Consider the following 13195-nt stretch of genomic DNA (forward strand, 5'->3'; position numbering starts at 1 on the left):
AGTGGGCGATGGCATGGTGTGGGACTCATGCTTGATGAATTCTGAATCCTGGGTAGAGGTTGCATGGTACTTAATTCTTAATCAAATGTTAGCCAATGTAAACCCTTTAGAACATTTTTCATATGCTCCTTCTAATCTCATTTATTGAAATGGACTGCTGTGTGAATTGACTCTGACTACCTTTCATACATAGGTAGGTAAGTATATTAAACACTGTAAAATCCAATGATTTGTAAGGCATGCCTAAACACTGTAGTGCACTTGAGAGAGTGTTCCAGGATAAGGCATTACACTGAGTTATCTTTGAATGTTATGTGGAAAAATGCCTCCTATATCTTTTTTTAAATGGTTGACTTAATCCGAGTTGGTGTGTGTGTATTATGTATGTATCTATATACCATATATATTGTGTAATTATATATCGTAGCAGGGTGATTGAGGGAGGTATGTCAGCTACAGGCTGATGAGGGCCCTGAACCCAGAGAAAGGGTATGGCCCCTTTAAGAACCTCCCTTTTAAAGATAATTGCACCTGGAGTGGGAGGAGACTTTCACCAGCCAGCTAAGCATAAAAGGGGAGGCGCAAGAGAAGTAGCCCCTGAAAGAGGTTAGGAGTTAAGAGCCGAAATACATACTGTGTGGACCCAGGCCTCACTATTGCGCTCTATTAGTTCCTGCCCCAGTAATTCAGGTGCCCTTCGAAAGGATCGCTATGGACCTAGTGGGACCGCTAGAGGTGTCAGCACAAGGACACCAGTATATTTGAGTAGTTGTTGACTATGCCACGAGATATCCCGAGACAATTCCACTAAGGAACACAGCGTCAAAAACATTAGTGGGTGAATTAGTGAAGATGTTCTCCAAGCTCGGGATCCCAAAGGAGATCTTAATGGACCAGGGTACGCCCTTTGTGTCCAAACTGCTGAAAGACCTGCTCCACATCAGGGGCCTAAGGATCTCCGTGCACCATTCTCAAACCGATGGTCTTGTGGAGAGATTCCTCAATAGAACCCTCAAGAGCATGCCTAAAAAAAAGTTGTGGATAAGGATGGAAAAACTGGTTTACCCTACTGCCGAATCTCATGTTTGCAGTTAGGGAGGTGCCCCAGTCCTCTACAGAGTTTTCTCCGTTTGATCTGCTGTATGGGCAACAGCCTGGCGGAATCCTTGACATTGCTAAAGAGAAATGGGAGGGTACAAAACAGTCCCTCCAAAAATATTGTTGAAGACCTAGTGAAGATGAGGGAGCCAATCGAAGCAGTTACACCCACAGGGAGAGCTCATTTAGAGAAGGCACAGGAAAATCAGAGAGCCCAGTATAATGAGACTGCGGTCAGGAGGTTACGACCAGGCGACCGCGTTATGGTCATTGTCTCTACACCTGAAAGCAAGCTCTTTGTGCAGTGACAGGGGCCTTATGTAGTTATAGAGACGGTGGGCCCGGTGAACTATAAGATCAGGCAACCTCACAGAAGGAAGCCTGAGCAAATCTACTACATGAACCTCCTAAAGCCATGGAGAGAGAGAGAGAGAGGCCCTTCCAGTGATGGAGGAACCAATAGGGAGCCCTGACCTCAAGGTACAAAGATCAGTTCACCTCTCCAGTGAACTGACTGAGGATCAGTATCGGCAGGCTCAGGACGTGGTACACCAGAACCACGATGTATTTACAACGCAACCCAAGAGGGCGATCTGCCATGACCTGGTGACGCCACCCGAGGTGACCATAAAAGTAAGACCTTACAGAATCCCAGAAGCCAAACGGAAGGAGGTAAGCCAGGAGATTAAAAGGATGTTGAGACTAAGAGTGAATGAAGAATGACATAGTGAATGGAGTAGCCCCATTGTTTTAGTTCCGAAACATGACGGGAACTGGCGGTTCTGTAATGACTTTCGGAAACTGAATGAGGTATCCAAATTCAATGTTTACTCGATGCCCTGGGGGGGATGAGTTGTTTGAGAGATTGGGGAAAAGCCAATTATCTCCCCACCTTAGAAATGACCAAAGGGAGTCTGTGAAAGAGAGAACTGCTTTTGCAGCTCCTGAGGGGCTCGACCACCGTCATGTCATTTAGATTGTGTGAGGCCCCAGTCACCTTCCAAAGACTCATGGACCAAGTATTGAGGCCTCATACCCAGCATGAGGCTGCACACTTGGATGACGTCATCATCTATAGTACAGACTGGGGTTCACAAATACGCACGGTAGACGCTGTATTTGACAGCCTAAGGATATTTGGGTTCACGGCAAACCCAGAAAAGTGCCACATTGGGTTGTCCAAGACCAAATGCGTAGAATGCACTGTAGGGGGCGGGGTGGTGATGCGTCAGGTTAACAAAGTAGAAGCTTTAAAAGCCTGGCCTGACTGGGAGTAAGAAGCAAGTCAGGACTTTTGGGTGTTGTACCGACAATTTATTCAGGAATTTGCTACCCAAACCGCCCCTCTTACCAACCTGACTAAAGCTAAGGCACCAAAACGGGTACAGTGGAACCCTGAGGCAGAGGCTGCTTTCAGGGACCTGAACAAAGCACTCATTTTCCGATTAGGCACTCTGCAGCCTTCCGGACTCAATATCGAGTTCAACAATTTCAGATCATAACCTCGGCCCCTATTACACATTTTTTCTTGTAATTTTTCCACTCCATTACCACCCCCTTTCCTTTTGTTTCTCTCACACCTGGCAGCTATCTCTTGCCCTGCCAGTACACTTTACACCTAATCTCAGCCTATTACCATCTCATCTAGCTCTTTTGTTTCTTTCACTTCTTTTCTTTTGTCCGATCGCAGCCCTGCCTTCGATCTAATTTCTTTTCTTTCCAGTTTTGAAGAAGGGTTCGACCCGAAACGTCAACTCAAATTTCTCTCCATGGATGTTGCCTGACCTGCTGAGTTTTTCCAGCATTTTCTGTTGTTATTTCGGATTTCCAACATCTGCAGTATTTTGCTATTGCACTGTGTATTAATCCTGTGCTCAGGATCCCAGACTTTAGCAAAAGATTTGTGTTGCAAACCAATGCCTCTGCTGTACTCTCTCAACTAGTTGAGGGAGAGGAACAGCCTGAGCAGGAACCTATTGCTTCAGGAACAAGAGTGCACTACGGTAAAGGAGTGCCTATCGATTAAATGAGCCGTAGAAATCTTAAAGTTACTACCTACTGGGGTGGCAGTTTCTCCTAATAACCGATCATGCGCCCCTCAAATGGTTGTGGCCCAACAAAGCAAAATATACCCGTTTTACCCAGTGTTTTTTGTCACTCCAGCCCTATTGTTTTGAGGTGGAGCACCGGGCGGGAGTGGCTCATGGGAACGCCAATACCCTCTCCCGAGCATACTACCTCGCAGTGCAGGCCGCTAGACCAGATGGCTCTATGCTGGGGTGGGGTTAGTGTGTAGCAGGGGGTGATTGAGGGCCGGTATGTCAGCCACAGGCGGATGAGGGCCATGATCCTAGAAGATGGGTATGGCCCCTTTAAGAATGTTCCCTTTAAAGATAATTGCACTGGGAGTGGGAGCACCTGGAGTGGGTGGAGGCTTTTCCCAGCCAGCTAAGCATTATAGGGGAGGTTCAAGAGAAATAGTCCCTGAAAGAGGCAGGGAGTTGGAAGAGGTGAAAGATGTACTGTGTGGTCTTGCTTTGTTATGTGCATTAAAAGGTGTTTGGAACTTGGATTGTTTAAGGACTGCTGTTTGTACGGAAAAGGAGACTGAGATGGTAGGAACCTATAACAATATATACCAGGTGTGTGTATACATGCTGTGTATGTATGTGTATATATATGTGTGTATATGCATATGTGTACGTATATGCTGTACAATGTATATTTGTGTGTATATATGTGTGTGTGTATATGTATATGCAAAATAACTGATGTAAACAGCAGGAACAGTTGAAGCTTTTCAATTGACCTCAGAAACCCTTTGTTAGGACGGTAAAAATCAGCCGGTGATCTGCTACTGATTACTACCCAGTGACCCCTACTGGCGAGTATATGTAATTGTGGAATAACAACAGAAAATGCTGGAAAAACTCAGGCCAGGCAACATCCGTGGAGAGAGAAATAGAGTCAACGTTTCAGCTCAAAACCCTTTGTCAAGAGTATATGTAATTGTGGACTTAGTGTGAGGACAGGGTCACATAGGCTGTCGACGGTCACTGTCTAGGCTGGGATGTGAAGATTGCCAACGTTTTTGGATCCATATACCAGCTTTTGAACTTGGCGGTAGTAAGGTGTATGCCATACTGATGTTAACATTGCGGCGTTAAGCTTTATGCTGAGCAGCAAAAAACCTTGTACACCATTGCAGAAGTTGTAACTCAAAATTTTCAGGTAACTACAGTAAAAACCTGCATGAAGGTGAAGTTCATAAGGATGCTTTTATAAAGTTTTCATAGATGCATAGGTTACTTTTATTTTTGGCCCTTTTTTTAGATCACATAACTTTATTTATTTGAACTACAGAAACATGCATAAATCTACTGATGCAAGTTGTTTTGCTTCAATGCAAGGTGACTACTGAATCATTCTGCATGTAAAAATGATGAATGAGTAAGATGTGCGTGTGTGGATCAATTATGGTATAGATTATTCGTGAGAACCTGATCATTTCAAAAATTGACAATTATTAGCCCCAAATTCCTGTTCTAAGTATTTCTGCATGGCTTATAGAGGGTCATCTACAATATTGTACTATTAAAGGTTGCTATTGCAGCTACCAGAAGTTGAGATTTACAGTAGTATATTAGCTGCAGGGTCCAGACAATTAGGCTTTTAACACTGGAATGTATTACCCATTCTGGCAGTTGTTACTGGATTTAAGCATATATTTACTAAAAGTGAGACGAATCAATTTTCTCTATCTTCAGAACAAATTTCTGTTTGTTTGGATCAAACTCTTGAAAATGTGAGTAAAAAGAAAATACTGCAGATAACTGAAACAAAAACAGAAAATGCTGGAAAGACTCAGAAGTCAATCAGCATCTGTGGAGAGAACAGATTAAAAATTAGTGTTTCAGGTGAAGAAGGGTCCATGCCCAAAACATGAACTTGTCTGTTCTCTGCACAGATTCTGACTGACCTGCTGAGTTTCCAACTTTGTTTTTCTATGAAAATGCTGCTGTGCAGTCTGACAGGTGTACAGATGTTCTTGCATAAAGTAGTAGTGAATTATAGAAGTAAACTTTTTTTTTTTTAAACCCTTTCTTCTCCTCACTTTCCATGTCAGAAACTCCAGTCAAGCAAATAACTTCAATTCACTGTCCTCAAATCACTGATATGCAATATCATGGACCTTGGGCCAGAATGTGTCTAATATAGAACACTGAAGGACCAGACAAATCTTGTTTAAACTCACATGATGCAAGATTACCTTTTTCTTTTTAATTCTACATGAATAATAAAGATATGCATTTTCATTGTGGAACAAGATTCATTAAATTATTTTCAAGAGCTACTTTTAGCAAAGGCAAAGGCATGAAAATGAATGTGAGAGTTACTTGGCCTATGATTTGTTTTTTTAATTATCACCCAGGTGGGATTCAGATTCTGTTGTTCTGCAATATTGCTTGAAGGTCAAAGTGTCAAAGCCTAAGACATCATTAGCAATGGTGCTTCTGTCTGTAATGCTAGCTGTAAAACCAAGTTCAGTCAGATTTATTGATCAACAGCCTTGTTAGAAAAAACTTTACTTTTTTTAAACTATAGCTGCTGTATTACTCCTAGTATTGTGATTACCCTGTCACAATTGCACATTTTCCATTGTTAAAATGGAGCTGGACTCATTTCCAGTGCCATTGTATATGCTTCAAATAGTTTGTATATTTTCAAGTGTGGCTCCTGTATCGATTAAAGCAAAATTGATGTACGTTTTCAGATGGTGTGGAAAAATCTGTGGAATCTGAAAATGTTGGAAATGCAGTTGATTGCAGCAGCAGACTGACTTGTAACATTTTCCAGTATTGGTGTTCACTTTATTCTTTGTATGGCAGTTTCCAACGGTGTGTCGTTTATATAAAAAAAAAAAAATAACCTTGGTATTCTGCCCAGCAACTCTCTTTATTACAAAAGCAAAATACTGCGGATGCAGGAAATTTGAAATAAAACCAGAAAATGCTGGAAGTACTCAGCAGGTCAGGCAGCATCTGTGGAGAGAGAAACAGAGCTAACGTTTCAGGTCGATGACCTTTCGTCGTGAGTTCTGACAAAGGGTCGTCGACCTGAAACGTTAACTCTGTTTCTCTCTCCACAGATGATGCCTGACCGGAGTATTTCCAGCATTTTCTGTTTCTGTAACTTTTTATTATGTGTTCAAAATTGACATTGTTTAAAGTGCTATTCACACTTACTGAGAAACATGTAATCTGTTTTCCTCCCCCAAGGTATATGAAAGATCGGTTTAATTTTTATGGGTAAGATCTTTGCTCTTAAAAGAAAATATGGAAGTGTGGTGGAATTACACACAGAATTGTGCAAATTTGAAACCTTGGGAAGGGAGGAGCAGTAGTGCTCGACATGATGAAAGATCTGATAAACCAGAGCTTATTTTCATCAGACAGTTCTTTGCTCTTTGCTCCAAAACCAATCCCATTGTTCTGCTCTCTTCCCATATCCCTGCATCCTACTCTGCTTCAAATGTTAAACCTTTTTTCCCTGAAAAGGTGCAATAATTTCTGCCTCAACTCTTGCCTGTGGCAAAGGATTCCATGTTCCAACAACTCTGCATAAAGAAACTTCGCCTAACCTCCCTTTTTACTCTTAGTGAGCATTGTAAATTGGTGACCACTTGTCACTGATTCTCCAACCAGATTCACCCTATCGAAACCCGCCGTCATTTTTTTTTTAAATCTCCATTTAAGCTTCTTTGTTCCAGTGTAAATAGTCGCAGTATCTCGTCTGCTACTAATTTTAGTTGCTTATCTTCTGTACCATCCTGGTGAATCTGTTGTGTGTTTTTTTTTTGGATTATTTGTCCTTTTTATAATTGAACACACAAAACTGGCCTTTGCAATGAATATTGCTCCTCCATGTCAAACAATACAAACACACAGAAGTATAGAGCTTTGTTCTAAAGAGAGAGGCAGATCCAAAAGAATGGAATGATTGTACTGAATTTTCTAATCCATTTCCTGTGAAAATGCAAGTAGTAACAAGAGACAAAAAAGTGAAATCAGTGGTGCATGTGTATCGAGTTTAGTGACTTAAAGTAGATTGGTTTTTAACAACTTACATTTATTTAGTGCCTTTAACAGAGAAAAACATACCAAGGCACTTCACAGAGGTGTAAGGAAAAATGAACTTCAAGCCAAAGATTGAGATATTGGGAGGGGTGACCAAAAGCTTGGTCAGAGGGGTTTGTTTTAAGGAGGGTATTAAAGGAGGCGAGGGAGGTGGAGGGGCGGAGTGGTTTAGGGAGGGAATTTCAGAGCATAGGACCTAGAAGGCTTAGGGCACATCTGCCAGTGGTGCAAAGGGGGGTGGGGGCGGGTGCACAAGAGGCCGGAGTCTGAGGGCGGTTTGGGGGGGGGGGTTTGTGCCACTGAAGGAGATGGGGGAGTGAAGCCATAGAGGGATTTAAACACCAGGATGAGAATTTTAAATTTGAGGCATTGGGGGCGCAGGATTCAAAATAAATTGGTGAAGACCGAGGTGATGGGTGAGTGGGACTTGGTGCAGGATAGGATATGAGTAGCAGAGTTTTGGATGAGCTGAGGTTTATGGAAGGTAGAATCTCAATCTGGTTTACCTCTGGGTGAAAATTTCTCGTTGTGTTGAAGCACTGGAATTTTATTTGAAGTTTAAATGTAAAATTTCTTGTCTGCATGTTTGCATTCCAGTGGATTTACTTTCTCTTGTCTGCTGGTTGAAGTGTGTATTTGTAGCAGCCCCATCATTTCTTTTGTAAATCGTTAAATTAGAAGCAGGTGAGATCAGCAGGCCAACACTGAAGGCATGCCCTCAATGTCATTCCCTTGAAATTATTTGAAATAATTACAAAAGTACTTCTAAGTATTCTAATCCATAGGTTATGAATCTGCCCAAAAGAAAAGTTGGGGTTGCTAAATTGCCTCCGTAAAATCAGTTTCCACCAAAGGCAGCTAATTGCAGACTGTTGATTTGCACTGATCACTTTTTTGCATACCTAATGGCGCTGGTGTGGGAAACAGTTTCTGAAGTGTTCTGATTTGTTTTTCAGGTTGCATGCAGATTCTTTGAAGTCCACCTCATCAGAAACTGATTGCAATGACAATGTACCTTCACACAAACCCCCAGCACCTCCTGCACCTAAACAGGCTATGAATGGCTTCTTTTCACAGCAAAGCTTTTACGATTCTCCCCCACCCAGAGTTACTTCCACGTTTACAGATTCAAATCTTTACAACCTGCCAAGGAGTTATTCTCAAGACATAATTGCTGGAACTTGCTCTCCATCGACTGCTGATAGTGAAGGAGATTTATACGTATTTAATACACCCTCACGGATATCTGGTATAGAGAATCAAATGAGACAGATGTCTGTCTGTTATGACATTCCTCCAACACCTGGAGGTACTTATCAGATTCCACGATCTTCTGTGGAGGGGACCCTGAGTCAAAGTTGCTCAAAATTGGAACCTATACCAGATGTTCCTCCACCTCGCCCACCAAAACCTTCTTTATCTCATGACCGTTCCCCGGTGGACACCTATTGTGTACCTCGATCATCCTCAGAGGCCGATACTAATTACAGCGTTCCTACGTCCGGCAAAACTCTTCGAAGCAACACCATTGGCACTGTGGAAGGCCATTGGCTAAGAAAAGGTCAGTTCAGTGACTTGTGTAAGTAACTGTCCTTTCTCTGCTCCCCCAGTTTATCCATCGAATTATAAAGACCAGGAAGGCCCCAGGTTCAATTGCCAGGCTGTGCTGAGATATCTGGTCTCAGTTGAGATTGTAATAAGAGTGCTACAATTGGCCTCACTGCTCCAGGGTTAGTGAGAGGAAAAGTAAAGCCGCTCCCTGCCCTGATCGTTTTGCAGTGCCCCCTCCTGGAAAGTGTGTGCATGATTCCACGGTTGAATAATCTAACAACATTTGCTGTTGAGGCTCATGGATCAATAATAGCCCTGGAGGGCACTGGGAACCCATGGAATTTTGCTTAATCAATTTAGATGAGGAGGAGGGAAAAGTGGGATGTTTTCTGAAAATGTGGAGTTGTGACCTAAAGGACAAGCCAAGAAGTCAAAAGCTAGTGCACACTGACAAGTTCGTACATGTCCAGGAAAATGACTCTGGGAATGTTATTTAGTGATATGAGGAATTCTCGTGTTCAGATGTGCCTGGAAATCCATACACTCAAATACCCTTCTGACTGGCTTGTTCATGGGGTGAATAGCAGTCTTGAAGGGGAAAATTCAGTTGCTGGAAGGAGGTACCTTTTCAGTATAAACCTATTTTTATAATTAATGTATAATTTATATAATGGTTAAAAACAAGAGAAACTTGCTTTCATCATTAAAACGTACTCGACTGTATAAAATGCAAAGTTGATCACCTGCTGACCTAGCCTGGTTCAAATATGCCACTGTAAAGCACCAAAGGAGATACTCGCCTGACTATTGTGACACTACCTTAACACGTACAGGTATTTTCGGAGTTTCTGAAGAGGGGTCTGTAAGTCAAATCTCCACTTTTGAGCTGAGTGTGTGTCTGGGCTTGTCCATTAATAACTCCAACACACATTGTCTGGGGCCTAGTGTGCTCCCAGCAAGCACAAAAGTCAATTCTGTGGAACAGGTGACCATGTTGCAGTTGCCTCAGTGATTTATATTTAAAAATGTTCCTGTTGTGCAGTTCTAGAGTTCTATTGCATGGGATGGAGCCTCGGGCAGCACTGTTTATATATGAGCATTCACTTTCTTTAGTTTGGCTTTGTTTTTCATTCCCTTTATTAGCAACTTACCTGCTAACCTGGTTAAAGTTTAAGGCACTTCTGCCACCCATATTCTAGAGCTGAGGCAGCCAGGTATGTGTCCATGTACAACCATTAATTGCTATTAATGGAGAATGATGCTCAATAGGAAGTACTTACAGTGCAAAATATTCCAGCCTCTCCCACCCTTTTTTTAAACTTCTCTTCTGTATGTAATTTATCCAAAATCTGTTGGTACCTTGTTGCACGATAAAGGAAACTTAGCTTCTCCGGTTGGACAGGGGCTCTGATTTGTGCTTGGGTGACAGCTGCCTGCCAGAGGCTTAGTTGGTGAGTGAGAGTGTTGACTCAGGGATTGGCAGCCCTTTCATTCCTGGATGTCAAGTTACTGCCACAGTGCAGTGCAAGTGGCTGAAACTAATTACAAACCTGAAACAGTCAAAATATATACCAGCTTTTTACCTTCCTGATATGGTTTATGAAATCATCAAACTCAACCCAAGTTAGGTTAGCTTTTCAATTTGGGTTAGTTACATGCTGGTATAATATTTATTTTAATATTATGCAAGTATATTGCAAAAATATTTTAAATATGTTTTTAATATGTCAGCCTTTGTGAAATTTGGCATCAGCTAATTTTACTGTCAGTAATGTTCTTCTTCTAGTTATCCAATATCATGTAATCCCCTCCAGCTAAGAGTAGGCAGCATCCTGCTGCTGCTGTAACCAGAGAGTAGGAAGCATGCATGAGAGCACCGGTAGACTTCACCCTCTGAAGAGGCACATCTCTTCTGTTTCTCCTCCTTAGACGGGCAACTTGCCACACAACTATTTTCTGCTATGAACTGGAATTGCACCACGCTGTGACTCACTGTATCCGTGCACTGACTCACTCATTGCTCCTAAATCTTTTTAACGTTTTTATTTTATGAATGGAAAATTGCCACGGTTTCTATTTTTTTTAATTGTCGGGTCAGTACTGGGAGTGCTTTTTTCTGTTTTAAAAGGCCTGTATTGGCAGGGTGTGGTACAGACTGAAAATAAAAGGAGGTGCAGGCTGAAGTAAATTCCTGACATTAAGTAACTTTTGTGCCATTAATCATTTTAGTTCATATTTGTATTAAATCCATTTCTTTGTAGCTTTAAAGCTGTTATTTTCAGTTACTGTACAATTCCAGCACATTAACTTGTATCTGTATGAAAGATCCACCTTAAACATCTACCAGTTATAGACCAACAGCCAAACTTTTAAACATGCAGTACACTCCGACCTTGCAAGTCTTAAAAACCTATGCAAAGCTGTGATGGCCACAACAAATGTTACGATACTTGAAAGTGGTCTTGATTGCCATTTTTATAGGGAAGATGCACTACAATTATTGTACTTCAAATCATAAGAACATCAGGAGTAGGCCATACGGCCCCTCTGGCCTGCTCCGCCATTCAATAGGATCATAGCTGATCCAAATCTAGACTCACGTCCACTTCCCTGCCCTCTCCCCGTAACCCCTAATTCCCTTATCTGCTAGGAAACTGTCAATCTCCATTTAAAATTTATTTAATGTTGCAGCTTCCGCAGCTCTCTGGGGTAGCAAATTCCATAGATTTACTACCCTCTGAGTGAAGAAGTTTCTTCTCATCTCAGTTTTGAAAGGGCAGCCCCTTATTCTTAGATTATGCCCCCTAGTTCTAGTCTCACCCATCAGTGGAAACATCCTCACCGCATCCACCCGATCAAGCCCCCTCTCAATCTTATATGTTTCGATAAGATCGCCTCTCATTCTTCTGAACTCCAATGAGTAGAGTCCCAACCTACTCAACCTTTCCTCATACGTCAACCCCCTCATCTCCGGAATCAACCGAGTGAACCTTCTCTGAACCGCCTCGAGAGCAAGTATATCTTTTCTTAAATATGGAAACCAAAACTGCACGCAGTATTCCAGGTGTGGCCTCACCAATACCCTGTATAACTGCAGCAAGACTTCCCTGTTTTTATACTCCATCCCCCTTGCAATAAAAGTCAAGATTCCATTGGCCTTCCTGATCACCTGCTGCACCTGCATACTAACTTTTTGTGTTTCATGCACCAGGACCCCCAGATCCCTTTGTACTGTAGCACTTTGCAGTTTCTCTCCATTTAGATAATAACTTGCTCTTTGATTTTTTCTGCCAAAGTGCATAACCTCACACTTTCCAATATTATATTCCATCTGCCAAATCTCTGCCCACTCACTTAGCCTGTCTATGTCCTTTTGCAGGTTTTTTTATGTCCTCCTCACTCACTGCTTTCCCTCCCATCTTTGTATCGTCGGCAAACTTGGATATGTTGCACTCGGTCCCTTTCTCCAAATCGTTAATATAGATTGTAAAGAGTTGGGGTCCCAGCACTGACCCCTGTGGAACACCACTAGTTACTGATTGCCAGCCCGAGAACGAACCATTTATCCCAACTCTTTGTTTTCTGTTAGATAGACAATCTTCCACCCATGCCAGTATATTACCCCCAATCCCGTGATTTCTTATCTTGATCAGTAATCTTTTGTGTGGAACCTTGTCAAATGCCTTTTGGAAGTCCAAATACACTACATCCACTGGTTCCCCTTTATCCACCCTGTATGTTACGTCCTCAAAGAATTTGAGCAAATTTGTCAAACATGACTCCCCCTTCATAAAACCATGCTGACTCTGTCCTATTAAATTATGTTTATCCAAATGCTCTGTTACTGTTTCCTTAATAATGGACTACAACATTTTGCCAACCACAGATGTTAGGCTAACTGGTTGGTTTTGTCTTCATTTTCAGTGTATCAGATATTTTCTAACATTGAATTTAACACATTCTGTTGTTTGTGTTCTGCTTTCTTCTCTGGGAGAGCACTTTTTAGTTTTTTGTGATCTCACTCTTGAAACCCCTTCCTTTACAGACTGTGGTCCTCAAGATAGCTATGATATTCCACGAACGTTTTCAAATTCAGTAGATCTTGGGGAAGGGTTTAGTAGCTACCTAGTAAGTATATTTTATTTATTTTTATATAAGTAATCTCAAAGCTGTGCTTATTTCTTGTATTCTGTTCATAAACCGTTTTGTCTTCACAAGCATAAAAACGTGCTTTTTTTCAATGTATATTGTAAGGCACAATGGAGTTGTGTTAAAATAACAACTAAGTAAAGCAGTTCACATAATCTGAATTGTGACACCCAAAATCATAAGTTTTTGTAAAGCACTGCTGGAGTAGCTATTACCAAATGCTGTATTTATAGAAGAGATGTTCATTGAGTAGTTCTAGG

The 13195-nt window shown here is 41.7% G+C and overlaps 1 protein-coding gene across 7 annotated transcripts in view; it reads left to right on the forward strand.

Annotated features, from left to right (window-relative positions):
- gab1 (GRB2-associated binding protein 1) overlaps positions 1 to 13195 on the forward strand; it is a 266096-nt gene that overhangs the window by 219219 nt on the left and 33682 nt on the right. For all 7 annotated transcript variants that reach the window (XM_086009189.1, XM_086009155.1, XM_086009145.1 and 4 more), the window contains 2 exons: positions 8192 to 8796; positions 12832 to 12914. In XM_086009189.1, the coding sequence (XP_085865315.1) occupies positions 8192 to 8796; positions 12832 to 12914 (688 nt within the window). The remainder of the gene's footprint in view (positions 1 to 8191; positions 8797 to 12831; positions 12915 to 13195) is intronic.

Source organism: Somniosus microcephalus, chromosome 2, assembly GCF_052327205.1.
Source record: "Somniosus microcephalus isolate GS21.2 chromosome 2, FLI_Smic_1.0, whole genome shotgun sequence".
Taxonomy (NCBI): domain Eukaryota; kingdom Metazoa; phylum Chordata; class Chondrichthyes; order Squaliformes; family Somniosidae; genus Somniosus; species Somniosus microcephalus.